At 36.0% G+C, this 22022-nt stretch overlaps 3 protein-coding genes across 6 annotated transcripts in view; 2 read left to right on the forward strand and 1 right to left on the reverse strand.

Moving 5' to 3' along the window:
• The window catches only part of itpkcb (inositol-trisphosphate 3-kinase Cb), a 24134-nt gene extending 18404 nt beyond the window's left edge, over window positions 1-5730 (forward strand). Inside the window, exons 3-8 of the mRNA XM_067390593.1 lie at window positions 1-9; window positions 107-320; window positions 471-675; window positions 806-907; window positions 1895-1966; window positions 2088-5730. The exon at window positions 1-9 is cut by the window's left edge and continues 91 nt beyond it. Coding sequence (XP_067246694.1) covers window positions 1-9; window positions 107-320; window positions 471-675; window positions 806-907; window positions 1895-1966; window positions 2088-2303 — 818 coding nt within the window. The 3' untranslated portion in view covers window positions 2304-5730. The remainder of the gene's footprint in view (window positions 10-106; window positions 321-470; window positions 676-805; window positions 908-1894; window positions 1967-2087) is intronic.
• Window positions 5731-9507: 3777 nt separating this feature from the next.
• On the reverse strand, window positions 9508-14437 carry actmap (actin maturation protease). 3 transcript variants are annotated; one of them, XM_067390596.1, is made up of 7 exons: window positions 14139-14437; window positions 13893-14057; window positions 13745-13813; window positions 12306-12430; window positions 11947-12076; window positions 10720-10790; window positions 9508-10627 (listed from the first exon to the last, which is right to left on the reverse strand). In XM_067390596.1, exons 1-7 carry the CDS (start codon window positions 14150-14152, stop codon window positions 10296-10298), a joined length of 906 nt encoding a protein of 301 aa, XP_067246697.1. In that variant the 5' UTR covers window positions 14153-14437; the 3' UTR covers window positions 9508-10295. The 3 variants fall into 3 exon arrangements, with proteins under 3 accessions (XP_067246697.1, XP_067246698.1, XP_067246695.1); XM_067390597.1 differs by having other exon boundaries at window positions 13778-13813; window positions 13893-14060; XM_067390594.1 differs by having other exon boundaries at window positions 13893-14060.
• On the forward strand, window positions 13954-18075 carry snrpa (small nuclear ribonucleoprotein polypeptide A). Of its 2 annotated transcripts, none has more exons than XM_067390599.1 (7): window positions 13954-14100; window positions 15006-15082; window positions 15177-15349; window positions 16771-16944; window positions 17034-17210; window positions 17285-17373; window positions 17481-18075. In XM_067390599.1, exons 2-7 carry the CDS (start codon window positions 15010-15012, stop codon window positions 17638-17640), a joined length of 846 nt encoding a protein of 281 aa, XP_067246700.1. In that variant the 5' UTR covers window positions 13954-14100; window positions 15006-15009; the 3' UTR covers window positions 17641-18075. The 2 variants fall into 2 exon arrangements, with proteins under 2 accessions (XP_067246700.1, XP_067246699.1); XM_067390598.1 differs by lacking the exon at window positions 13954-14100 and adding an exon at window positions 14540-14634.
• The last annotated feature ends 3947 nt before the right edge of the window (window positions 18076-22022 follow it).

Raw genomic sequence — 22022 nt, forward strand, 5'->3', positions numbered from 1 at the left:
GCCATGCAGGTAAAAACTCATTGCTGAATGGAGGAAAAAAACTTGCATCTGACCCATCATTTTGGACTTATGAAATGAACACTTTTTTTTGCCTCTTTGTACATAGGTAGTTTCCAGGCAGGAGATTATGGGAAACTGTTGAAGAAGTATTGTGAATGTGAACATCAGTGTCTCGAGAAGCTGATGAATGACCACCTCCGGCCGTTTGTACCTGGTTATTATGGTGTCGTGCAGCAGAACAACCAAGATTACAACCTAATGGATGATCTGCTGACCGACTTTGACTCTCCTTCAATCATGGATTGCAAGATGGGAAGCAGGTGAGAAGGAGAAACAAAACCAAACAAATTAGATGTATCGTACACATGTGCATTACCAAAGGATGAGGTGCAGGATGTGGCTTGGTGAGGTCTTCATAAAAGAATGGGTTGTGAATGGTGTGACTGATGGGTGAATTTGTTTTACCACAGGACATACCTGGAGGAAGAGCTGGTAAAAGCCCGTGAGCGTCCTCGTCTCAGGAAGGACATGTATGAGAAAATGGTGGCTGTGGACCCGGGAGCACCTAGTCCGGAGGAGAGAGCCCAGCAGGCCGTTCTCAAACCTCGATACATGCAGTGGAGGGAGACGCTGAGCTCCACCGCCACTCTTGGCTTCCGCATAGAGGGCATCAAGGTGGGAGCTCAAAACGAGTGCTGATAAAAATAGAGATATTACTTGATCTGGTCACTCAGGGTGAACTTTCTATTCATCCTGAATCATCCTGAATTCTGAAACTTTTCACAAACTTTATGTTTTATTTTAGAAGGCAGATGGCACATGCAACACCAGCTTTAAAAAAACCAAACATAAGGAGCAGGTGATGAAGGCTTTGGGTGACTTTGTGGATGGAAACACACAGTTAATGGTATGTTGTTTCAGTGGACTGTTTTAACTCTGCACTGGAGGTTTTATTTCATTAGCTTGAGTCAATGGCTTTCCTGATTTATTTTATTATTATATTTGTGAAAAAACAAAACCAACAACAACAAAAACATGAACCCTGTAATCCATAATCTTGATTTCGTCCTCAGGGGTTTCTAATAGATTTCTGTGAAGGGCTGTTCTGATATTCAGTGACCTTAATACATGACAAGAGCCCATTCTACATTATTATATTTGTCAACTACAATATATTACTATATTAACTATAGTAACAATGTTACTGTATTTTTTTGATATTTGAAACCAAACAAACACGCCCCTCCCTTCACTGCTCCGCCCCCAAAATGCACAAACACACAATGCAAGAGTGGATGTCCCTTTATCAAAGCAGAAGCAAAGCAAAATAAAGCTTAATGAAAAAATAAAGCAAGGTCTCCAGCACTGGAAAGCTTTTCTAATATTAACACGGGTCCTAAAGCTCTTGCCTGATCACCTTCTTTTTCCAGTGATATTCCTCTGATCTTTTCTCTTTTGTAATGTCTCTCAGCCATCTCTCTTTCTACAGTCTTTCTTCAAATCTCCCTCTTGTTCACTCTCCTCCCCTCCCCAATCATGAGGACACACCCCCTACTGCTGATTAACTCACTTTCCTCCCCCATCATTAATGCACACGCCCCCTACTGCTGATTGGCTCACTCTCCTCCCCCATTGTGAGTGGACATGCCTATTATTGCTGATTGGCTCAATCTCTCCCTTCCCCAATCATGAGAACACGCCCCCTACTGCTGTTTGGCTACAAATGTGTTGTGCTACTCGGTCCGATCCATTTCAATGCTTACTGCACCTTTAATAGTGGTTTCCCGCAGTATTGCTAAATTGTGTATTTTTGCATGGAAAGCTGTATTAACCAATCAGAATCCAGGAGATCTGGTAATGGATAATTACAGTTGTGTGTTGTATGTTTCTTCAGAGGAGTTATCTGCAGAGACTGGAGGAGCTGCGCAGTGCTCTAGAGACGTCAGCGTTCTTCAGAACACACGAGGTGAGGAATCTGTTCTTTCCATGTTGTGAAATCCTTACCTGTCTGGGCCAAATCAATGTCATCTCTGGAACACAACAAATCATGTTTCATAAGTTCAAAACTTCGCCCTGTTTCTCTTTAGGTGGTTGGGAGTTCTTTGCTGTTCGTGCACGATGCTTCAGGCCTGGCCCGAGTCTGGATGATTGACTTTGGTAAGACCATCCCACTGCCGCCTCCCCAAACCCTGGACCACCGAACGCCCTGGGCCGAAGGAAACCGGGAGGACGGGTACCTGTGGGGTCTGGACAACCTCATTCAGATCTTTGGTGACATGCTGCAGGTGTCAACGTCACCCTGATGGATGCATTGAACATGCCCAAAGGATCACGTGTAGGGACACGTTGATGGAAGGATCCTTTCTTCTGATAGGAGGTGTGCAACAGGATCAGTCCTGAAATTGTGCTGAGGGAGAGACAGAAAGCCAACAAAGCAGAGTGGAAAAACTCAAGCTCATTTTGTTGACTCGGGACTCCACAAACTCACGTTAGACATTCCTTTTTTGGACATGTGGTCTTGCAGATACACAGAAGCTCCACAACAGTCAAAATACACTGATACTGGACCCAAACAGACGGTGAGGAGCAACAGATGAGAAGCGACTATCATTTTTTAAAGGACGCACAACCATGATTATTCTTTGAAGAATATTTGCTAGTCTTTTTTCTCTTTTTTACCTACAGGTTTGATGATAACACTATCACACTAGAATGTGCTTTCCTTGGTTTATTTGTTTTTTTTCCCCCTTGTAAATTTCTCTTTGGGGTTCCACGGTTATGTAAATAGTGTGTATTTAATTTTTTTATTTTTTTTATTTTATAATAATTTAGGTTTTTGCTTTTGATTTTGTTTCTGTTATCTAATTAGTACCTCATTTATTCCTGAAAGGTGATCTAACTGCCAAACTACAGGCAGAACGTCATCTTTTTTCTCCCACTGTGGTCTTCTAATCTTGATGTTGTGTGATATTTTGATGATTCCACTCTTTTAAACCATTCAGTCTATAGAGAAGAGGTTTAATTAGTTGAAAATAGTTAACAGATTGGCTCGGTCAGAGGGAAAGTTTGAAACAAACATTTTGCACTCAACTAACCGCTTATAACATGGATAGTTAGACTTTACCAAGATTGTGTTCTATTTACTGATCAGAATTAGATGCAGTGTTTCTTAAAGGGACAGCTCACCCAAAAATTGTCAAATCGTTTACTCATCCTCGAGTTGTTCCAAACCTGTATGAGTTTGTTTCTTCTGCTGAACACCATAGAAGATATTTTAAAGAACATTGAAAGAAATTCATGAAATGATGACAATGATGACAATTTTAGCTGAACTGTCCCTTTAAAACTAGCCGCAGTTGCAAATATACGTAAGTGTAATAGATATTTATATACACGTGTTGATGGAATAGATTGATCTGTGTGTTCCCTCATTGGTTTTTAAGGTAACCCATCAGTAACTGACCTGTTTGCAGTGCTAGTCATATGGTTTAGTTTCTAGGTTAGCCAAACATGTGTTTGAAAAGTTAAACTCCTTTATCTGCTCCAACAACCATTAACCTGATTTGATTCTTTTTTTCTTTAAATACAAATAGAATAGAAATTTTATATTGGTTCCCACACCAGAATGACCTCCGACCTTCAGCTCTTTCGACATCATAGCAGGCGCTGTGGAGTTCAGCAGCTTCACGACATATTGCATGCATGAAGAACAAATCTGACAGGTTGAGATAGTTGATCTTGCAAACTGTGGTGGAAAATTTCTGTTGGTGCTTATAAGCAGATTATACAAGTTATAGCCACTGATGTCATCTTGTTGCCGGAATGCATTAGTTCTCAAATTAGATGCTGTGGTCAGCTTAAAAAAAGACAGAAACCAAACTTTTTTCCATCATCACTTCATGTTTACTCATTTCAGAGATAGACATATAAAGATAATATCCTCTTCAAGATCACAAACGTGGTGTTAAAGTGATTACCTCGCCTGGACGCGTTGAGTTGATGTTAGTTTACAGAACGCGATGTTCTACCACTATGTGTGTATGTGTTTATCTTACAGCTTCAGAGATTGTATTTTCCATCTCGGGCGGGTCTGCACACAGTCTGTTGGTGTGTCTGTCAGCATTCCTTCTGTCAGTATTTCCTCATCTGACTGCGAACATAAAGTGTCACCCGTTCCTCTGGAGAGTCTCTTACTTGTTTACAGATTATGTAAAGTATTATGTATCGTAATTTGTTGAAATTGGTTTCTAACTACTGTAGATGACATGTTTTATATTGGAAAGAGAACTGGATGGTGCGTTGCCCTTTTGAGTTGTTTCAGCCCATTTAATACAGTTTGAGATGGCAGTTTAATTGACACGCTGAGCATTTGTACTCGCATCCCCTTGAATCATCGTTGTCTTGAAAGCCAATACAATAAACTGGAACTGTTATTGTTTAATATACTGTTTTTCTCCTGTTCATTTTCTGATTCACCATTACTTCACCCCTGTGGTGAAAATCAAGTTGTTTATATGTCTATGTGGTGTTTTTAATATGCTTTAAAGGGTCAGTTCACCCAAAAATGAAAATTATGTCATTAATGAATCACCCTCATGTCGTTCCAGACCCGTGAGACCTCCGTTCATCTTCAGAACACAGTTTAAGATATTTTAGATTTAGTCTGAGATTTCTGTCCCTCCATTGAAAATGTATGTACGGTATACTGTCCATGTCCAGAAAGGTGATAAAAACATCATCAAAGTAGTCCATGTGACATCAGTGGGTTAGTTAGAATTTGTTGAAGCATCGAAAATACATTTTGGTCCAAAAATAACAAAAACGACTTTATTCAGCATTGTCTTCTCTTCCGGAATCCTTTCCATTTCCCTCCAATCCTTTCCTTTCCATAAGGCATGAAGGCATCACAGGAAAATATGTTTAAATATGTCATTTTTGGTGATCAAAGATGAGTTTTAAGGGATATTATAATTAACTAAAGGGATAGATCACCAAAAAATGTAAATTACCTCATGATTTACTCCCCTTCAAACCATCCTAGGTGTATATGACATCTTCTTTCAGATGAACACAATCAGAGATATATTTAAAAATATCCGTAGCCCTCCAAGGTTTATAATGGTTGTGAATGGGGGCCCAAAAAAACCCAAAATTCATCCTTAAAAAAATGAATCCATACGACTCTAGGGGGTTAATAAAGGCCTTCTGAAGTGAATCGATGAGTTTGTGTTAGACAAATATTTAATACATTATAAAATAAGCTTCCAGCGCAACAGCCATATGCATTCGACATACGTCCAAAAATAATACTTTTATTCAGCAGTGACAGTAAAAACTTTGTTTCAAAAGAATTAAAATTAATGCTCTTTTTAATTTCTAATTAAAATAAATGCTCTTATTTTCATCAAAGAATCATTTTTCTGTTTTTCACAAAAATAAGAAGCACAACTGTTTTAGACATTAATAATAAGAAGAAATGTTTCTTGAGCAACAAATTATTAGAATATTAAAAGAATTTCTGAAGGATCATGTGACACTGAAGACTGGAGTAATGATGCTGAAAATTCAGCTTTGATCACAGGAATAAATTATATTTTAAAGTATATTAAAATAGTAAACAGTGCATTTAAATTGTAATAATAATATTTCACACTATTATGTGTATTTTTATCAAATAAATGCATCCTTGGGAGCAGAAGAGACTTCTTTCAAAAACATTTAAAAAAAACTTACTGACCCCCAAAACAAATGCATTGAATTGAATAAAACATTCCTGTGAGTCAGGAGGAAGTCATTTGGATTACAAGGATACTGCTCTCTATTGTGAATGTTCTATTCCTGCCAAGTGATGTTTTCCTCTGTCATAATTTCCTGTTCAGAGCAGTTCTTCCTAAAAAGTTGCACAACAAATGACTATAAGTGTTCTGAAAACTCTGATGACATCAACACAGTTAAACACTTTGTCCTATTACTGCTAATGGTCGTCAGTATGACATCTGACTGGCCTCCTCAGCTCAGTTTGTTTGTTTGAACGGAACTTAAAGTTCAGATTAGTCAAGAGGATTACCTCACACTGGTTAAACAAACACAACAGTCAAAACCGACTGAATTGTTGCACAAAGTTTTGCACAAGCAGATACCACATTTAGAAAAGAGAAGCATCTTAACCACAAGTTGAAAAGACAGTTTAGTCTTTAACAGCATCTGCAGAGTCCGAACTGATACGGTAAAACCGCAGTCCGTCACTAATGGCGCTCTCGCGGTTAATAAACAGAAGTGCATGCGTCTTGCGGAAGAACACTAGCCGGAACTACTTCTCTCTGTTTATGTCTATGACAAGTCACGCAGGTACTGTGCTACTCCGCAGTGGTACGACCCGAACCAGTCTAAAATAGTTACATTAACTGTACATTAGGTGTAGCGGAGTCATTCACGGTTTGGAAAATGGATACATGATGTACTCGCTCATTATATATATATATATATATATATATATATATATATATATATATATATATATATATATATATATATATATATATAAAATTTTGAATACAAAAAAGCAGCTCGAGATTATGGTAAGGGGTGTTACATTTCCGACACACGCTTGAGTTGATTGGTCAATCACAACACATTGGGTCATCTGGCCAATCAGAGCACTCTGAGCTTCTCGGAAGGTAAAATCAAGAGCATTTCTGACAGATGTGAAATTGAGGAAAAATAATGTTTATATCTTTATGGTTTATATATATATATATATATATATATATATATATATATTTATACAACAGTTCTGTCTGGTTCTCGAATCTGATAACAGCACTCCTACTGCCTTTTCACCGTTTGTATCACTCCGCTTGAAGTGACCGTCATGGCGGCCAATCAAATCAACCATAATTTTTACAAATACTACTTCTTGTACCACGAACTGTAGTTTTAATAGTTTTTTAGGCGAGAATGTAGTTGTTTATACCTGAAATATGTGACTCATATTTAATAACAGCGCCCATTTTACAATTTGTTTTGATGTTTTCGTAGATGCGAGCTCGAGTGCGTCAGCGGCCGTTCAGTGCTTCTGTAACCGCCGAGAACAGCTTCATCTCGGCCATGCCTCTGGGATTTGCCGCTGGCACTTATAGTGGTTAAACACGAGACATAATTCAATTTGAGTACATAGAACGGGCAATCTTTGGTCTTATTAATCTATTATTTGTTCCAGAGCAAGTCGAATTGTGCTATATTAAATTTGATAATAATAAACGTTACGTTACATCCTTATATAGCACATTGACTACAACTAGACGGGACATATCAGACTCTTCTCCGCTCTTTAAATACGTAAAACATTAAACTTTATAAACATATGGTTTTTTGAGTAAAGAAAACACTTTACATTTTTTTTTTTTCAAACATCAGATCTTTATTTACCTTTGCATTGCATAGAGATGTCCAAAATGCGTGCGCACTTCATTCAGGAGGTGAGACGGATTGATAAGGTTTGATTGACAGTTTGAGGATGCAATGGAGTTAGGAGGTTTTGTCACAAGCTCTTTAAAATCCTTTTCATTCGTTAAATATTTGTAAAACCCACATACAAGCGTAAATGGTGACCTATTTTTATTTTTTATTTTTTTAATAACTAGTGCTTTATGTTTGACTGAACTGTACAATTGTGCTTATTTGTTGTTCAATAAATATTATTTTATATAAATATGTCCATTAAGTAATATGGATTGAGTGAACATGACATTAATACGCCATTAGATGGCGGCAACACTTTACAGGGGAATGAGTCAGTGAAGCACAAGAGACTTTTAAATTGAAAGGAACTTTTGCAAAAGGAAGTTGTTTTAGCGCTGTGGTGCTATGGAAAATTCACAAAGCTGCAAAAAAAGATCGCTTTCCTCAGCGGACATTCAAACGGACTTGTATAAAGGATATAATATTATGGACATCGACTTGAAGAATGAATGTAATGCAATATACCAGACACAGGTAATAGCCTGCTCTCTCTCTCTCTCTCTCTCTCTCTCTCTAATACTGTAGAAAATTCAATGTGTTTCAATGAAGCGACTCAACGTTCCTTCGTTACTAGTTCTAAAGTGACATTTTAGAGTTAGCAACGGAGGCTTGGTTTAACTGACAACTTGAGTTTTGAAACGTTCCTTCGTTACTAGTTCTGAAGTGACATTTTAGAATTAGTAACGGAGGCTTGGTCCAACTGTCAAATTGAGATTTGAATCCGTGGCGGAAGGAAGTAGTGCTGCACAAAAGAGGGTTTTAAAGGCACTCCGTTGTTGTTCTTATTTATTTACACACTCGTGCCGTCGAACTGTTGTATAAACGCAATATCACACGAGTAGCCGTGCGATATGGCTGTATATCAGCACGCTGTGATTCGTCCGTAGGCACGAGGCCGCAGGCCGAGTGCCGTAGGTAAACGTGTGATATTGCTCATATATATCAGGGGCGTTTCCTCCAAGTAGGCAAGGGAGGCAGTGCCTCCTCAAAAAAATAGGATGAGAAAATAATCCATATTACATATAAAACAACACAAATATTACAAATTATGACATTAAAAAGAGCGCAAGTCACGCGTATTTCTTAATGAACACTGCCCAACAGCGACACCCGCAGGTAAAGTTACACAGAGGAGTCATGCCTCCCTTTCCTCTCATAGGAATCTATAGAAAATCATCAGAACCCCGGCGTGCGGTGGGTTTTGTGGGGGGTAATTGAGAATGAATGGGGGAAAGTCACGTGAGAGGAGGCAATGTCTCCATCGCGCTATGATTGGATGTAATTGGTTATGATTGGATATGATTGGTTTGTGCGATAAATCCCGCCTCTCGTTGACGTGCGCGTTCCGCGCGTAGGTTTGACTGAACAAATGATGGCGTCAATCGGAAGACTAATCGAAAAGTAAGTAAACAGATCACCCAGTTAGATATATCACTGCTTTATGTTACGTCAAAATCAAACTTGAAATGGACTGAAAGCATGATGGCTGCGGGGTTTTTTAGTGCAATCAGCTTGGTGAAATTAAAAATGCAATTCGTGTCTGTGACAGACGGTGTTAATGGAGCATGACTGATGATCCAAAATATTCTAGGTTGACAATTAAAAAGAAAAACCGCAATAAACAAATAAAATATATTGTTTAAATTATTATTGCCTTTAGTTATTCTTTTGGAATGAATGGAGAAATGCTTAAAACACTTTATGCTTGATGAGATTGACTTGGTTTTGATAAATAGAACATTGCATTGTTAATGTAAAATTACAAAATAGAGTTGGATTTTTTTTTCTTTATTTTTTTTTGATGTAATGTAAAGTAATGTTCATTTAACAAGGAAGATTTGGCAACTTTAAGAGTAATGCAAATGAATTTACAATGATTCATAAAAAAAAAAAAAAAAATGTGCCTCCTCATTTCACAGGAACTACTGCACGCCACTGATATATACACACACTACCAGTCAAAAGTTTGAAAACATTACTGTTTTTAATGTTTTTGAACAAAGTCTCTTATGCTCTCTCGTATTATTTCATAATAAATACAGATATAATTTTAATATACTTTAAAATATAATTTATTTCTGTGAAGCAAAGCTGAATTTTCAGCATCATTACTCCAGTCTTCAGTGTCACATGATCCTTCAGAAATCATTCTAATATGATTTATTTTCAATGTTGGAAACAGTTGTGCTGCTTAATATTATTTTATAACCTGTGATACTTTTTCAGGATTCTATGATGAATAAAAAGTAAAAAAAAAAATCAGCATTTATTTACAATAGAAATCTTTTATGACAATATAAACTACCGTTCAAAAGTTTGGGGTCAGTAATTGTTTTTCTTTTTTTTTTTTTTTTGAAAGAAATTAATATTTTTATTCAGCACGGATGTGTTAAATTGATAAAAAGTGATAGTAAAGATTTATATTGTTAGAAAAGATTTATATTTTTAATAAATGCTGTTCTTTTGAACCTTTTATTCATAAATTAATCCTGAAAAACAGTTATATAACAGTTCGTTTTGATCAGGATCACCTATCATTCATAGTGTGTAGATTATAGGTGTCAAATTATATCACACAGCCTGTAACGAGCATGTAATATAATTACATTATTCTGCATCAGTTTCTTAGTTTTACATAAAGTAACCTGATCGCTTCATATTTAGCTTTAGCAGCTTTACAAACACTCAAACTATAAGGACACCTAGTGGATGAAGACTGAAAACACAGGTATGTACAACCCACTCCAGAAACGACTCTGAGTCAGGGTTCTTGATCAGCTGATCTGTGTGTCGGTGTGAAGCAGCAGCACTTGTCCTGCCAGTCCTTCTTGTACGCCGCCAACAGGAAGCACGTAACGCGTCCCGTCGCTGGCTCTCTGAGGGGCCATTTCCTTGAGTTGGCTGTTGCTTTGTGTAACCAACTCAAACCTCCACAGCTGGTAACGGAGACTCTTCCCCTGCTTAGCCAGAACAAACACCTCTTCAATGCCGTCCATCGGCCAGGAGACAGACGCCTCGTTCTGAGAGAGATGCAGCCAGGGGAGTGTGACATCAGGAGGGAAGTGTTTGCTGTCCACACACCCCTGTTTTAAACCTAGTAAAATACCTGGAAAAATGACAGAAATTATTAGATTGAAGAGTTATTCCCTTATATAACTTGCAGAGTTTGTTAATTCATTCTTGATTATTTAGTCTCACCTGAGATGACTGCCCAGTGGGCTTTGTGACCATTGCGTAGACAGGGTTCATGATTAAAATCCTCATCATATCTGTACCAGAGCAGTCAGGGACACAATACAGTCTATTTAAGTATATGTGTAATATGCACATGACTATGAATATGTGTCGTTGTGTCATTAGATTTGATTAAGTCAGAAATTGCATAAATAGGTGGCAGTTTGGAGGATTTGAAAACTAGTCAACAGTGTGAGAAATATGGCTTATTTCAGGGAAAAAACTGAGAAAAACAAAAACTGGTCTAGTGGTAAATAAAATAAAATAAAATAAAATTCATAAAACTGTGATCAATCAACAAACAAACAAAAAAAGTCCTAGTAATGAAATAATAAAATAAAATAGAATAATTTCAGAAAACAATGATAAGAGAACCTAGCGGCAAATAAAATAAAAATATTTCAGACAACTGTGATCAATTATCAAAAAACAAATGCCTAGTAAAATAAAATAAAATAAAATACAATAAAATAAAAACATTTTAGAAAACAGTGATAAAAAATCTAGAGGTAAATAAAATAAATAAATTATCAGAAAACACTGAGCAAAACAAAAAACTTAGCCTAGTGGTAAAATAAAATGAAACAAAATAAAAATTAAATTAAATAAATCTTTAAATTTTAAAAGAGTGGTCAAACTAAAAATAAAATACCACTTAAAATAACCTGGTGGAAAAAAAATAAAAAAATAAAAAATAAATATATATATATATATTTCAGAAAACTGTGATAAAAAAGTATTAGTAAAAAATAAAATATAATAATTTAAGTGATAAACAAAGAATAACCTAGTGGTAAATAAAATATGAAAATATGAAATCAAATAAAGATTACATCAGAAAACAGTGAGCAAAACAAAAAAATTGGCCTTGTGGTAAAATAAAATAAAAAATAAATAAAATAATTTCAGACTCTCTTAATTTAAGAGTGTACACTTCAAACAAAACAATGATCTAGTGGTAAATATTACCATATATCTATATATATCTATATCTATATCAGAAAACTGATCAACAACAACAAAAAAACCTAGTGGTAAATAAAATAAAATAATTTCAGAAAACAGTGATCAAACTAAATAATAACCAAGAGGTAAATAAAATTTAAAAAATGACTTCAGAAAACAGTGATAAAAGAAAATGATAAAATGACTTCAGAAAACAGTGATCAAACATATAGGCAGTAAAGATACGGTATAAGAACAGGTTGCCCGCCAGCGAGGTGTTTAAGAATGACAGCAGCGTTTTCTCCCATCATGCCTCCTGATAACCTCTGAACTCTGCACCCACACACTTCCTCCGCCAGCCTGGCCATGTCACAGGCTAATTCAAAACAGAAAAAAAAAAAAACATTAAATACATTAGTATAACAAACTATAGCATTCAGAGGTCTTTACAGAAGAACAACCTGCAACTGCATCAAAACATTACTTTGCTTTACATTACATCCACCTTCATTAAGAGCACAAAACCAGTCATGAGGGTCAGTTTTTTTTAAATTGAGATCATCTGTACATGTATGACAGCTAGATTTGAAAGCAGATGTTAGTACCAGAAAACATTTCTCCTTGTTCAGTGTAGCCGTTGTTTTTTGCGGTTTGGACCAGCGTTTCCAGGACCAGCGTCTGAGGAGGCTGCAGCAGATGAGCCGCCATCCATAAGGCCACAAGACCACACCTGAAATCATGTGTCAGAATATTAATGTCATATTCACTGTGTACTCTGTGTAAAAATAGCTCAAATTATTTACCATATTCTTGAGTGAACCTTTATTTTATTGTTTATAACAATTTCTTCATTTGTGCAAAATACTATAAAATGATCACACAAATTTCTCTTTGTGACCCTGGACCACAAAACCTGTGATAAGGGTCAATTGTTTTTGAAATTGAGATCATCTGAAAGCTGAATAAATAAGTTTTCCATTGATGTATGGTTTGTTAGGATAGGAGATACAACTTTTTGAAAATCTGGAATCTGAGGGTGCAAAAAAAATCAAAATATTGAGAAAATCGCCTTTAAAGTTGTCCAAATGAAATCCTTAGCGATGCATAGCCACTCACAAAAATACATTTTTGATATATTTACGGTAGGAAATTTACAAAATTTCTCCTTTACTTAATATCCAAATGATTTTTGGCATTAAAAAAAAATCAATAATTTTGACCCATACAATGTATTGTCGGCTATTGCTACAAACCCGTGTGACTTATGACTGGTTTTGTGGTCCAGGGTCACATTTTAAGAATAAACCTGTTTATTTTCCTTTTTATAAATAAATATTATGTCCAATAATATTTAGCCTAATACTTAGTCAATAATAATTAATCTAAGAGTGCAAAAAAATCAAAACATTGAGAAAATCACCTTTAAAGTTGTCCAAATGAAGTCCTTAACAATGCATTTTACTTACAAAAAATACATTTTTGATATATTTACATTAGGAAATTTACAAAATATCTTCATGAAACATGATCTTTACTTAAAATCCAAATGATTTTTGGCATAAAATAAAAACTGATGATTTTAATACTGTATTTCTACAAATAGAGAGTCACATTTTAAGAATAAACCTGTTTATTTTCCTTTTTATAAATAAATATTATGTCTGATAATATTTAGCCTAATATTATTAGTAAATAATAATTCATCTGAAAGTGCAAAAAAAATCAAAACATTGAGAAAATCACCTTTAAAGTTGTCCAAATGAAGTCCTTAACAATGCATTTTACTTACAAAAATACATTTTTGATATATTTACATTAGGAAATTTACAAAATAACTTCATGAAACATGATCTTTACTTAAAATCCAAATAATTTTTGGCATAAAAGAAAAAAAAGGTTAATTTTGATACTGTATTTCTACAAACAGAGGTTCACATTTTAAGAATAAACCTGTAATATATAAAATTAGCCTTACTTTCTAAGATATCGCCGTCCATCAAAAAATCCATATCAGTCAACTAATAGGTATTTTATGGACACTTACTGTGGGCCATCTTGAATGAGTGAAGGCACGTACTTATTGAACAGCAACCACTGCAGATCCTTCCTAAAACTTCATTGAAAAATGCTGTGATGAAAACATGACTGGAGATAGAAGGTTTTCTGAGAGTATTATTGTGATTTGTGCTCACCTGCTTTCTCTCTGTCCTATAATAATCCTCGCCTCTTCATGGTCCCCCTCTACAGGGGCCCGTCCCTCTGCTAAAGCCTGGTAAAGCTTCTTCTTGCTGGACACAGATGGAGGAGGAGGAGGAGGAGGAGGTGGAGGAGGTGCTGCAATATTCTCCATTGACATTCTGCTGCAACAGAAGATAGTAGATGAAAAACAAATGACAACATGTGAGACATATTGAGTATGATGTGTACATATACGTTACAATGTTGTCTCCATCAAAACAATGTTGTAAAAGTTGTCTTATAAGCATTCGAAAATCCAAGAAGTTATTTCACTGTCTGCTGTGAACTGCAGTTGAAGTCTGGGTAGTGTTCCCTACTTAGGGAATACCAAATAAGGTCATGTGGTCGTGAACGTCAATCAAAATACAAAATATCCCGATTGATCATATTTTTTAATGCCTGTATTTTTTAATTAAACAAATCAAAATGATTACAAAATCAATATTAGAAGCGGCATTTTAAATTATATTCAGCGACGTGACACCCGAGCAGAAAACAGCGTAACACGATCAACGCTCTAAAGTATCCAATCAGAATGCGTGTTGGTAGGTTAGCCGGGAGACCAGCTGTCCAATCGAATCGTTACATCTTCGAGAAGGCGGTTTTTTAGGCGGAAGTTGCACGATCTTTTTTTTTCTTCCCCCTGTGTGGATTTTCATTCAGTTTTTTTATTCGGTTGAAGCTCGTCAAATAATTGTAAGTTGATCTTTTTTAAATATATATATATATTAATGTTTATTGTTTTGTTCTTATTAACGGCTTAGTTTATCATATAAAAATGTGTTTTCCACTGTAATTCTTTGTTAAATTAGTTGATGCTAACTGACTAGCTCTCCTTTAAACAACGAGGTGGGTCAGTCATTCACAGCTTTATAGTGTTCATTAAGAAATAAATAATTTGTTTAGGTATTTTTTGCATCTTGAGGACTTTTACCGGCACGCAGACTTCTTCCACGTGCTCAATAAGCTCTTTTTCCCCCTTTATACACGCATTCTAGTTTCTGTGTGGGCACATGTTGAAGTTTCGTTTCTTTTAGATGGTTTATTATCTCTGTTTATCTTTCCAGAATCATGGCTGGTCAGGAGATGCGGCTAAACCACACTATTTACATTAACAACTTGAATGAGAAGATCAAAAAAGATGGTATGGTTTTGTTGATCTTTTTGTTTATCATAGGCATTGGTTTTTGCACGTTGTTCATGTTGCAACCCTTTTCATTCTCTCCTGTTTTTAATAGAACTGAAGAAGTCGTTGTATGCTATATTCTCCCAGTTTGGACAAATCCTGGACATCCTTGTTTCTCCTACACTGAAAATGAGGGGTCAGGCCTTTGTGATCTTCAAGGAGATCAACAGTGCTTCCAATGCACTCCGCTCTATGCAAGGCTTCCCTTTTTATGATAAACCCATGGTATGATTTGTGATGTGATTTTTTATATATATATATATATATATATATATACTGAGTGAACTGTTATATACAGTTTACATGCCTATTGCAAAATATGCAAAAATGTTAATAATTTTATTACAAAATAAGGATCATGAAAACTGCGTGTTATTTTTTAAAATACTGTCCTGAATAAACTATTTCACATAAGATATTTACATAATGTCCACAAGACAAAAAAGCTAAATTTATAAAAATGACCGTGTTCATGAGTCCCTTGTTTGTACTGAACAGTTAAAATGTTCCTTAGAAAAATCCTCCTGGTCCTTTTTTGTTTGCGTATTTGAACCCTTTCTAGCAGTGACCGTATGATTCTGAGATTCATCTTTTCACACCTGAGGACAACTGAGGGACTCAAATACAACTATTTTAAAAAAAGGTTCAAACATTCACTTAATCTTTCAGAAGAAAACATGATTCATTTAAGAGTCGGGGGTGAAAACTTTATGAATTGGATGAACAGGATAAATTGTACTTTTTTTTTTTCTTTTTGTCTTCTGGGAAACATGTAAGTATCTTCTGTTGGTTCTGAAGGGCAGTACTAAAAGAAAAAAAAGAGAAAATTAAACAAAATAAGAAAAAATGTGCATCTTGTTCAAAAGTTTCACCCCGACTCTTAATGCATCGTGTTTCCTTCTGGAGCATCAGTGAATCTTTGAACCTTTTTTAATAGTTGTGTTTTTAGTCCTGTTAGGGACTCTGTTATGTGAAATGGTCTATTCAGGGCAGTACTAAATAAAGATAACAAGCAATTTTAATGATCCTTTTAATGATATTTTGTTAAAATGATTAACATTTTTGCATATTCTGCAAGGGGTATGTAAAATTGACCTCAACTCTACACACCAAACCTTTCAGTGGTATTGTTACCTTACTGTTCAAAAGTTTAGGCTCAGTATAAAAAAAATAAATAAATTGATCAAAAGTGAGAGTAAAGTTTTCTGTTTCGATAAATGCTGTTCTTTTAAACGTTATATTCATCAAATAATCCTGAAATATTTTTTTTATTGGCTTCCACAAAAATCTGATACAGCAAAACTGTTTTCAACATTGATAATAATCATAAGTGTTTCTTGAGCAGCAAATCATCATATTAGAATGATTTCTGAAAGATCATGTGACACTGAAGACTGGAGTAATGATGCTGAAAATTCAGCTTTGCATCACAGGAATAAATGACATTTTACTATATATTCAAATAGAAGTTACGTTAATTTGTAATATTTAAAAGTATTAGATTTCACTCTTATTTTTGATCAAATACAGCATAAGACACTACTTCTAAAATCATCTTACCAAAATCTTATATATTTTGAAATAATTTGTCTTTAATTAAAGCACAATCTGCACTAAAATGCTTTTAAAATTCAATCTCTTCACAGCGTATTCAGTATGCAAAACAGGACTCCGATATCATTGCGAAAATGAAGGGCACATATGTGGAGCGAGACCGTAAGAAAGAGAAGAAAAAGCCTAAAGTCCCAGAACCAGGTGCTGGGAAAAAGGGTGGTGCTGCTGCCACACCTGCTATGGCCGGAGTACCTGCAGCTATGCCAGTTAGTATATTTGGGATCCTCTTCAGGAGTTGGTGTGTTTGCTCCATTGTGGCCTATTCTAAGGCTGTTGTTTATTTTGTCATTTATAGGGAATGCCACCAATGAGCCAGGCTCCTCGCATGATGCCAATGCCTGGTCAGCCTCCCTACATGCCTCCGCCTGGTATGATGCCTCCACCTGGCATGGCACCCGGACAGATGCCACCAGGTGCCATGCCACCAGGTCAGATGATGCCCGGACAAATGCCTGGTCAGATGCCACAGCAGGTATGCATTAAAATGAGAATAAAGGCTCAATATTTGGTTTGTGACTTTATTAACAACATTCATTTTGTTCGTAGGTGTCGGAAAACCCTCCCAACCACATCCTGTTTCTCACCAATCTCCCAGAGGAGACCAACGAGCTCATGCTGTCCATGCTGTTCAACCAGTGAGAATTTGTTTGCTTTCAACCCCCCTTTTGAACCATGTTCAGTTCAGTCATTTTAAAACATAAGATCTCCTTTTGCTAATTACAATGTTGCTTTCTTCTCCTAGGTTCCCTGGATTCAAAGAAGTCCGTCTTGTCCCCGGTCGTCACGACATCGCCTTTGTGGAGTTCGATAATGAGGTGCAGGCGGGTGCAGCCAGAGAAGCTTTGCAAGGCTTTAAGATCACACAGAGCAATGCAATGAAAATCTCCTTTGCAAAGAAATAACTCGCATACATCCGACTTCTATGACAAATGCCAGTTATACACAGGCCTGCGTTTAGAGACCTTTGGGAATGGTTCAGGGTGTTTAATGGCTGAATAGAAGAACACACAATCTATTCAAAGAAAAAAAGTCCAGATATGAAAAGTACGTTTTTATTTAATGTGACTTGCTTAGCTGTGCCAGTTAGTTTTGTACATCACAATACAAGGTAAGGAGTGAATGGAAAGGTTTTTATTTTTTTCCCCCCCTCTTTCTCCTCCATTTTATCCTTTTACTTTTATTCCCTCTTCTCTGAGATGGTCGGCTTTGGTGAGTTTGTAAGTATGCAGGTTTTTTTTTAAATCCAATTATGTATTCTGAAGCATTGCACCCAGAGTCTGGTCCCCAGACATTGAACCTGGAGCTTTGTTTTTTATTAAATGGCAATGTTTTACTTATTGCATTCTGCTTGTCCTTTCCTTTTTATTTCAAGATATTTTCTTAAAGGGATAGTTCACACAAAAATGAAAATTATCTCATGATTTACCCTCAAACCGCAATCGGAGGTATATTTAAAAATATTCTGGCTTTTCCGAGCATTATAATCATAGTGAATGGGGGGGCTGTTTTGAAGCCCAAAATAAATGCATCCATCCATCAATATAATCCATACAGCTGCAGGGGTTTAATAAAGGCCTTTTGAAGTGAAGTGATGGGTTTTTTCACTACCATTTATAAAGCTTTGTAGAGCCTGGATATTTTTACATATATCTCCAATTGTGTACGTCTGAAATAAAATAGTCATACACCTAGGATGGCTTGAGAGGGAGTAAATTATTTGAAATTTATTTTTTGGGTGAACTATCCCTTTAAGGCCAAAGTATAGTTCACTTTTGACACATACACGAGGGTTGGCGTACAGTGCGTGATACTCCAAATTTCAGCATCAGAATGGTACACGCATACTGAACGAGCATCGTCAAAATGTTGTAACCGCGCACACATGCGCATTTACTATTTTTTTTTTTTTTGTAGTAATTACCACAAGGTGGCAACTGTGCCCTGGTGACTTCGATTCACAAGGTAGTTGAAGAAAACCTGCATGAACGGAACACATGCAAGCTACAGCAACAATACAGGTGTACACAGGCGAGAGATTGTGTGGTTAGAAAGTACCCACATTTATACAACTCGAGCATGAAAGAATACAAAGATGTTTACAAGTTGTTGTAACTCATAGAGGTATTGCATTTTGTTGCAATGCGCATGCGTCGAATGCCTGTGTCCGTGTAAATGAATCAAGTGAAGTTTACTTTGCAAGGCTGTGCATTTAAAAGTTTTTATTTATAATTTCTGCTTTATTGTTCTGTTTGAGTAGTCTATTGGGGTCAGGATTTAGAACATGTTAAGTTGATCAAAAGTGACAGTTCTGACGTTTATAATTTTAGAAAATTCTATTTAAATAAATGCTGTTTTTACATTTTCAATTCAAAGAATCCTTAAGTTATTTAGCAGCACAACTATTTTCAACATTAATAGGAAATATTTCTTGAGTAGCAAATCAGCATATTAGAATGATTTGTGATCTGAAGGATCATGTGACTGAAGACTGGAGTAATGATGGGAGAAAGTTTTTTTTTTTTTTTTTAAATTGTGTACGTCTGAAATAAGATAGTCATACACCTAGAATGGCTTGAGAGAGTAAATCATGAGATAATTTTCATTTTTGGGTTAACTATCCCTTTAAGGTCAAAGTATACTTCACTTTTGACGAGTACACGAGGGTTGGCGTACAGTGCGTGCTATTCGAAATTTCGGCAACAGAATAGTACGCGCATACTGAACGAGCATCGGCAAAATTTTGTAACCGCGTGTACAATGCGTACATGCGCATTTACAAATTTTATTGCATTATATTGGTTCATTATATTGAACCAATATAATGCAAATTACACCGCTGGGAGGCGGCACCTGCTGGTCAAATGTGTAAATTCAATGCAAAACTTAGACAAAACACTTTAAGTGCTTGTTTTGTGTGTTAGGCAGGGCTTGCAAAATTAGTTCAATATCATTCTTTTCTACAATTTTCCTGTCTACTTCTTCATGACATGTCTCTTTTTTTCACATGCATTTAAAAAATTCAGTTCATGATGTCATGGCAGTGATGATTTCCTCTGAAATCACCATAGTTCATGAAGATGTCAGCCATGAGCCTGTGTCTGTCTTTAGTGTATGAGCACAGTATCCAGTGCCAGTCCTTGTTACTTGTGGTTGTCCTTGTCTGTCATTCCTCCTTTTGAAGTAGAAGCCAGCAAGCTCAGGGGAGGTTATCTTCTCTTCTCATCTCATCTCAGTGAGAGTCTACAGCCAAACTGGCTTATGGTCAGGGAGATGAGGGCACAATCATTCCTTTGACATCAAAGAATCAAAAATCCTTGTAAAAATTTAAGCAGCCCAGATCATGCCTACGCAAGTATGTTACACTCTCTGTAAGTGATGTTAGCGATTTACTGAGCTTCAGGCTTCAACTCGTGACTGTTTACTATGAACTTTCTTTTTTTTTTCATTTGTGCTGTTCAAACTCCAAATCCATTACCTCAAGATAATGAAGGTGTAAAAGCAGTCAGGAATCAGTTATAGTAGGGATTTCAAATGGTTTTTGGCAGTCGATCCTCTTTGTACAAAAATACTTGAAGTGCCTCTGCGATTTTATAGATTTCAATTAAACTGTCACCATCCCACTGGCAGGACACTTGGCGCTGTTTTTTTTTTATTGCCTTTTTTGCATCAAATATTTCCGTAATCATCATAATGTAGGTATCATTCATAGGGAATGATTCAGACAGTGTAAATATGCTTTCTATTGATGCAAATCAAGTCCGTTTTCTCTTTAGTGTCACGTGAACTGACGCAGCACGAGCACAGTCTGCTCGGGTCCAGAGACATGTTGGCACAGAGCGGATCATTTCTGCGAGTCGGCACAGACCACAAACATATTGGACCTATTTGATTTCTGCACCAGAGTATTTTTGAGCGATATGGAGGAGAAACGGTTAGAGATTAGAAGGAAACTAATGCAAAATTTATTTTAACATGTGACATGTGGCCAAGTATGGTGACCCATACTCGGAATTTGTGCTCTGCATTTAACCCATCCAAGTGCACACACACAACAGTGAACACACACAACAGTGAACACACACCCGGAGCAGTTGGGGGTAGGGTGACATGCTCAAGGGTTTCACCTCAGTCGTGGTATTGAGGGTGGGGAGAGCGCTGGACATTCACTCCCCTCACCAACAATCCCTGCCAGACCTGAGACTCGAACCCATGACCTTTGGGTTACAAGACCGACTCTCTTTCTTCTTTATAGTCGTGGTCTACTTTATAGTCAAAACATATCGTCGGAAAGGTCTGAATCTCAAGCTTCCATATTTGGCGTCTGTTTTGTGATTGAAGTGATATTTGAATAGAAATTTATTAATTTTATTACAGGAGTATGCATTAGAAAAATTTAAATGGAAAGTGGGTGACACCCAATGGCGCTTTTGGGTACAACACCTAAACAAAATCTTCATTTTTTGTGATATCAACTTCAAATTTGGAACACAACTTGCTTAGACATATGGCTTTGATTTTATATCTTTTTTAGAGTAAATTTGTTTTTATATATATTATGTATTTTACGTTTGATTTAAAATAAATTTAAACTTCTATAACTTTTTCATACTTGCATTTTTTAAAGTGCTTTCACTTCAGTGACAATCTGCTGTAACAATCTGTTTTCTTTAAAACAAGACTTTAAAAACTATATGTATATACCAAAGCTTTCTTGAATTACACCGATTTAAGTCTCGATAGTGCATTCTCAAGTCTATGCTCAAAAAGGGTGGTGACGGTTAAGGGGTTAACAACACATTTGCAATGATCACCTGAATATATATATATATATAAAAGTTATGTTTTTATATAAAATATAAAAGGCTAATTTAAAAGTTTGTCTTTATTTTAACTAAATAAAATATTTTTATTTTAACTTATTTTAAGATTTTACATCTTTTTTTTTTTTTTTTTTTTTTTTTTAATTCATGATGAGCTTTTTACCAGCTTGTGTACCCCAGTTTGTAAAACTCTTGAGTTATAGGATGTTTTATGGCAGTACATTCACAAACCTATTATAAACCGTTCTTACTTTTTTTACATTCACTGTCTTTAATCTCACGCAGTGAGTGATTTCTGTTGAAGGTAAATGAGCCTCTCATGGTCTAGGAGTCTTTTTGTGTATTGTATAAGAGGTAATTTACTCCTCAATTAAGTTTGAGGGTCTCTGGACCGTCGGCTGTATAATAGGGGCTGCCTTGAGTTACATTGTTTTGTGACCTAAATGACTAGGTCAACTTTTTTC

Source organism: Chanodichthys erythropterus, chromosome 7, assembly GCF_024489055.1.
Source record: "Chanodichthys erythropterus isolate Z2021 chromosome 7, ASM2448905v1, whole genome shotgun sequence".
Classification (NCBI taxonomy): domain Eukaryota; kingdom Metazoa; phylum Chordata; class Actinopteri; order Cypriniformes; family Xenocyprididae; genus Chanodichthys; species Chanodichthys erythropterus.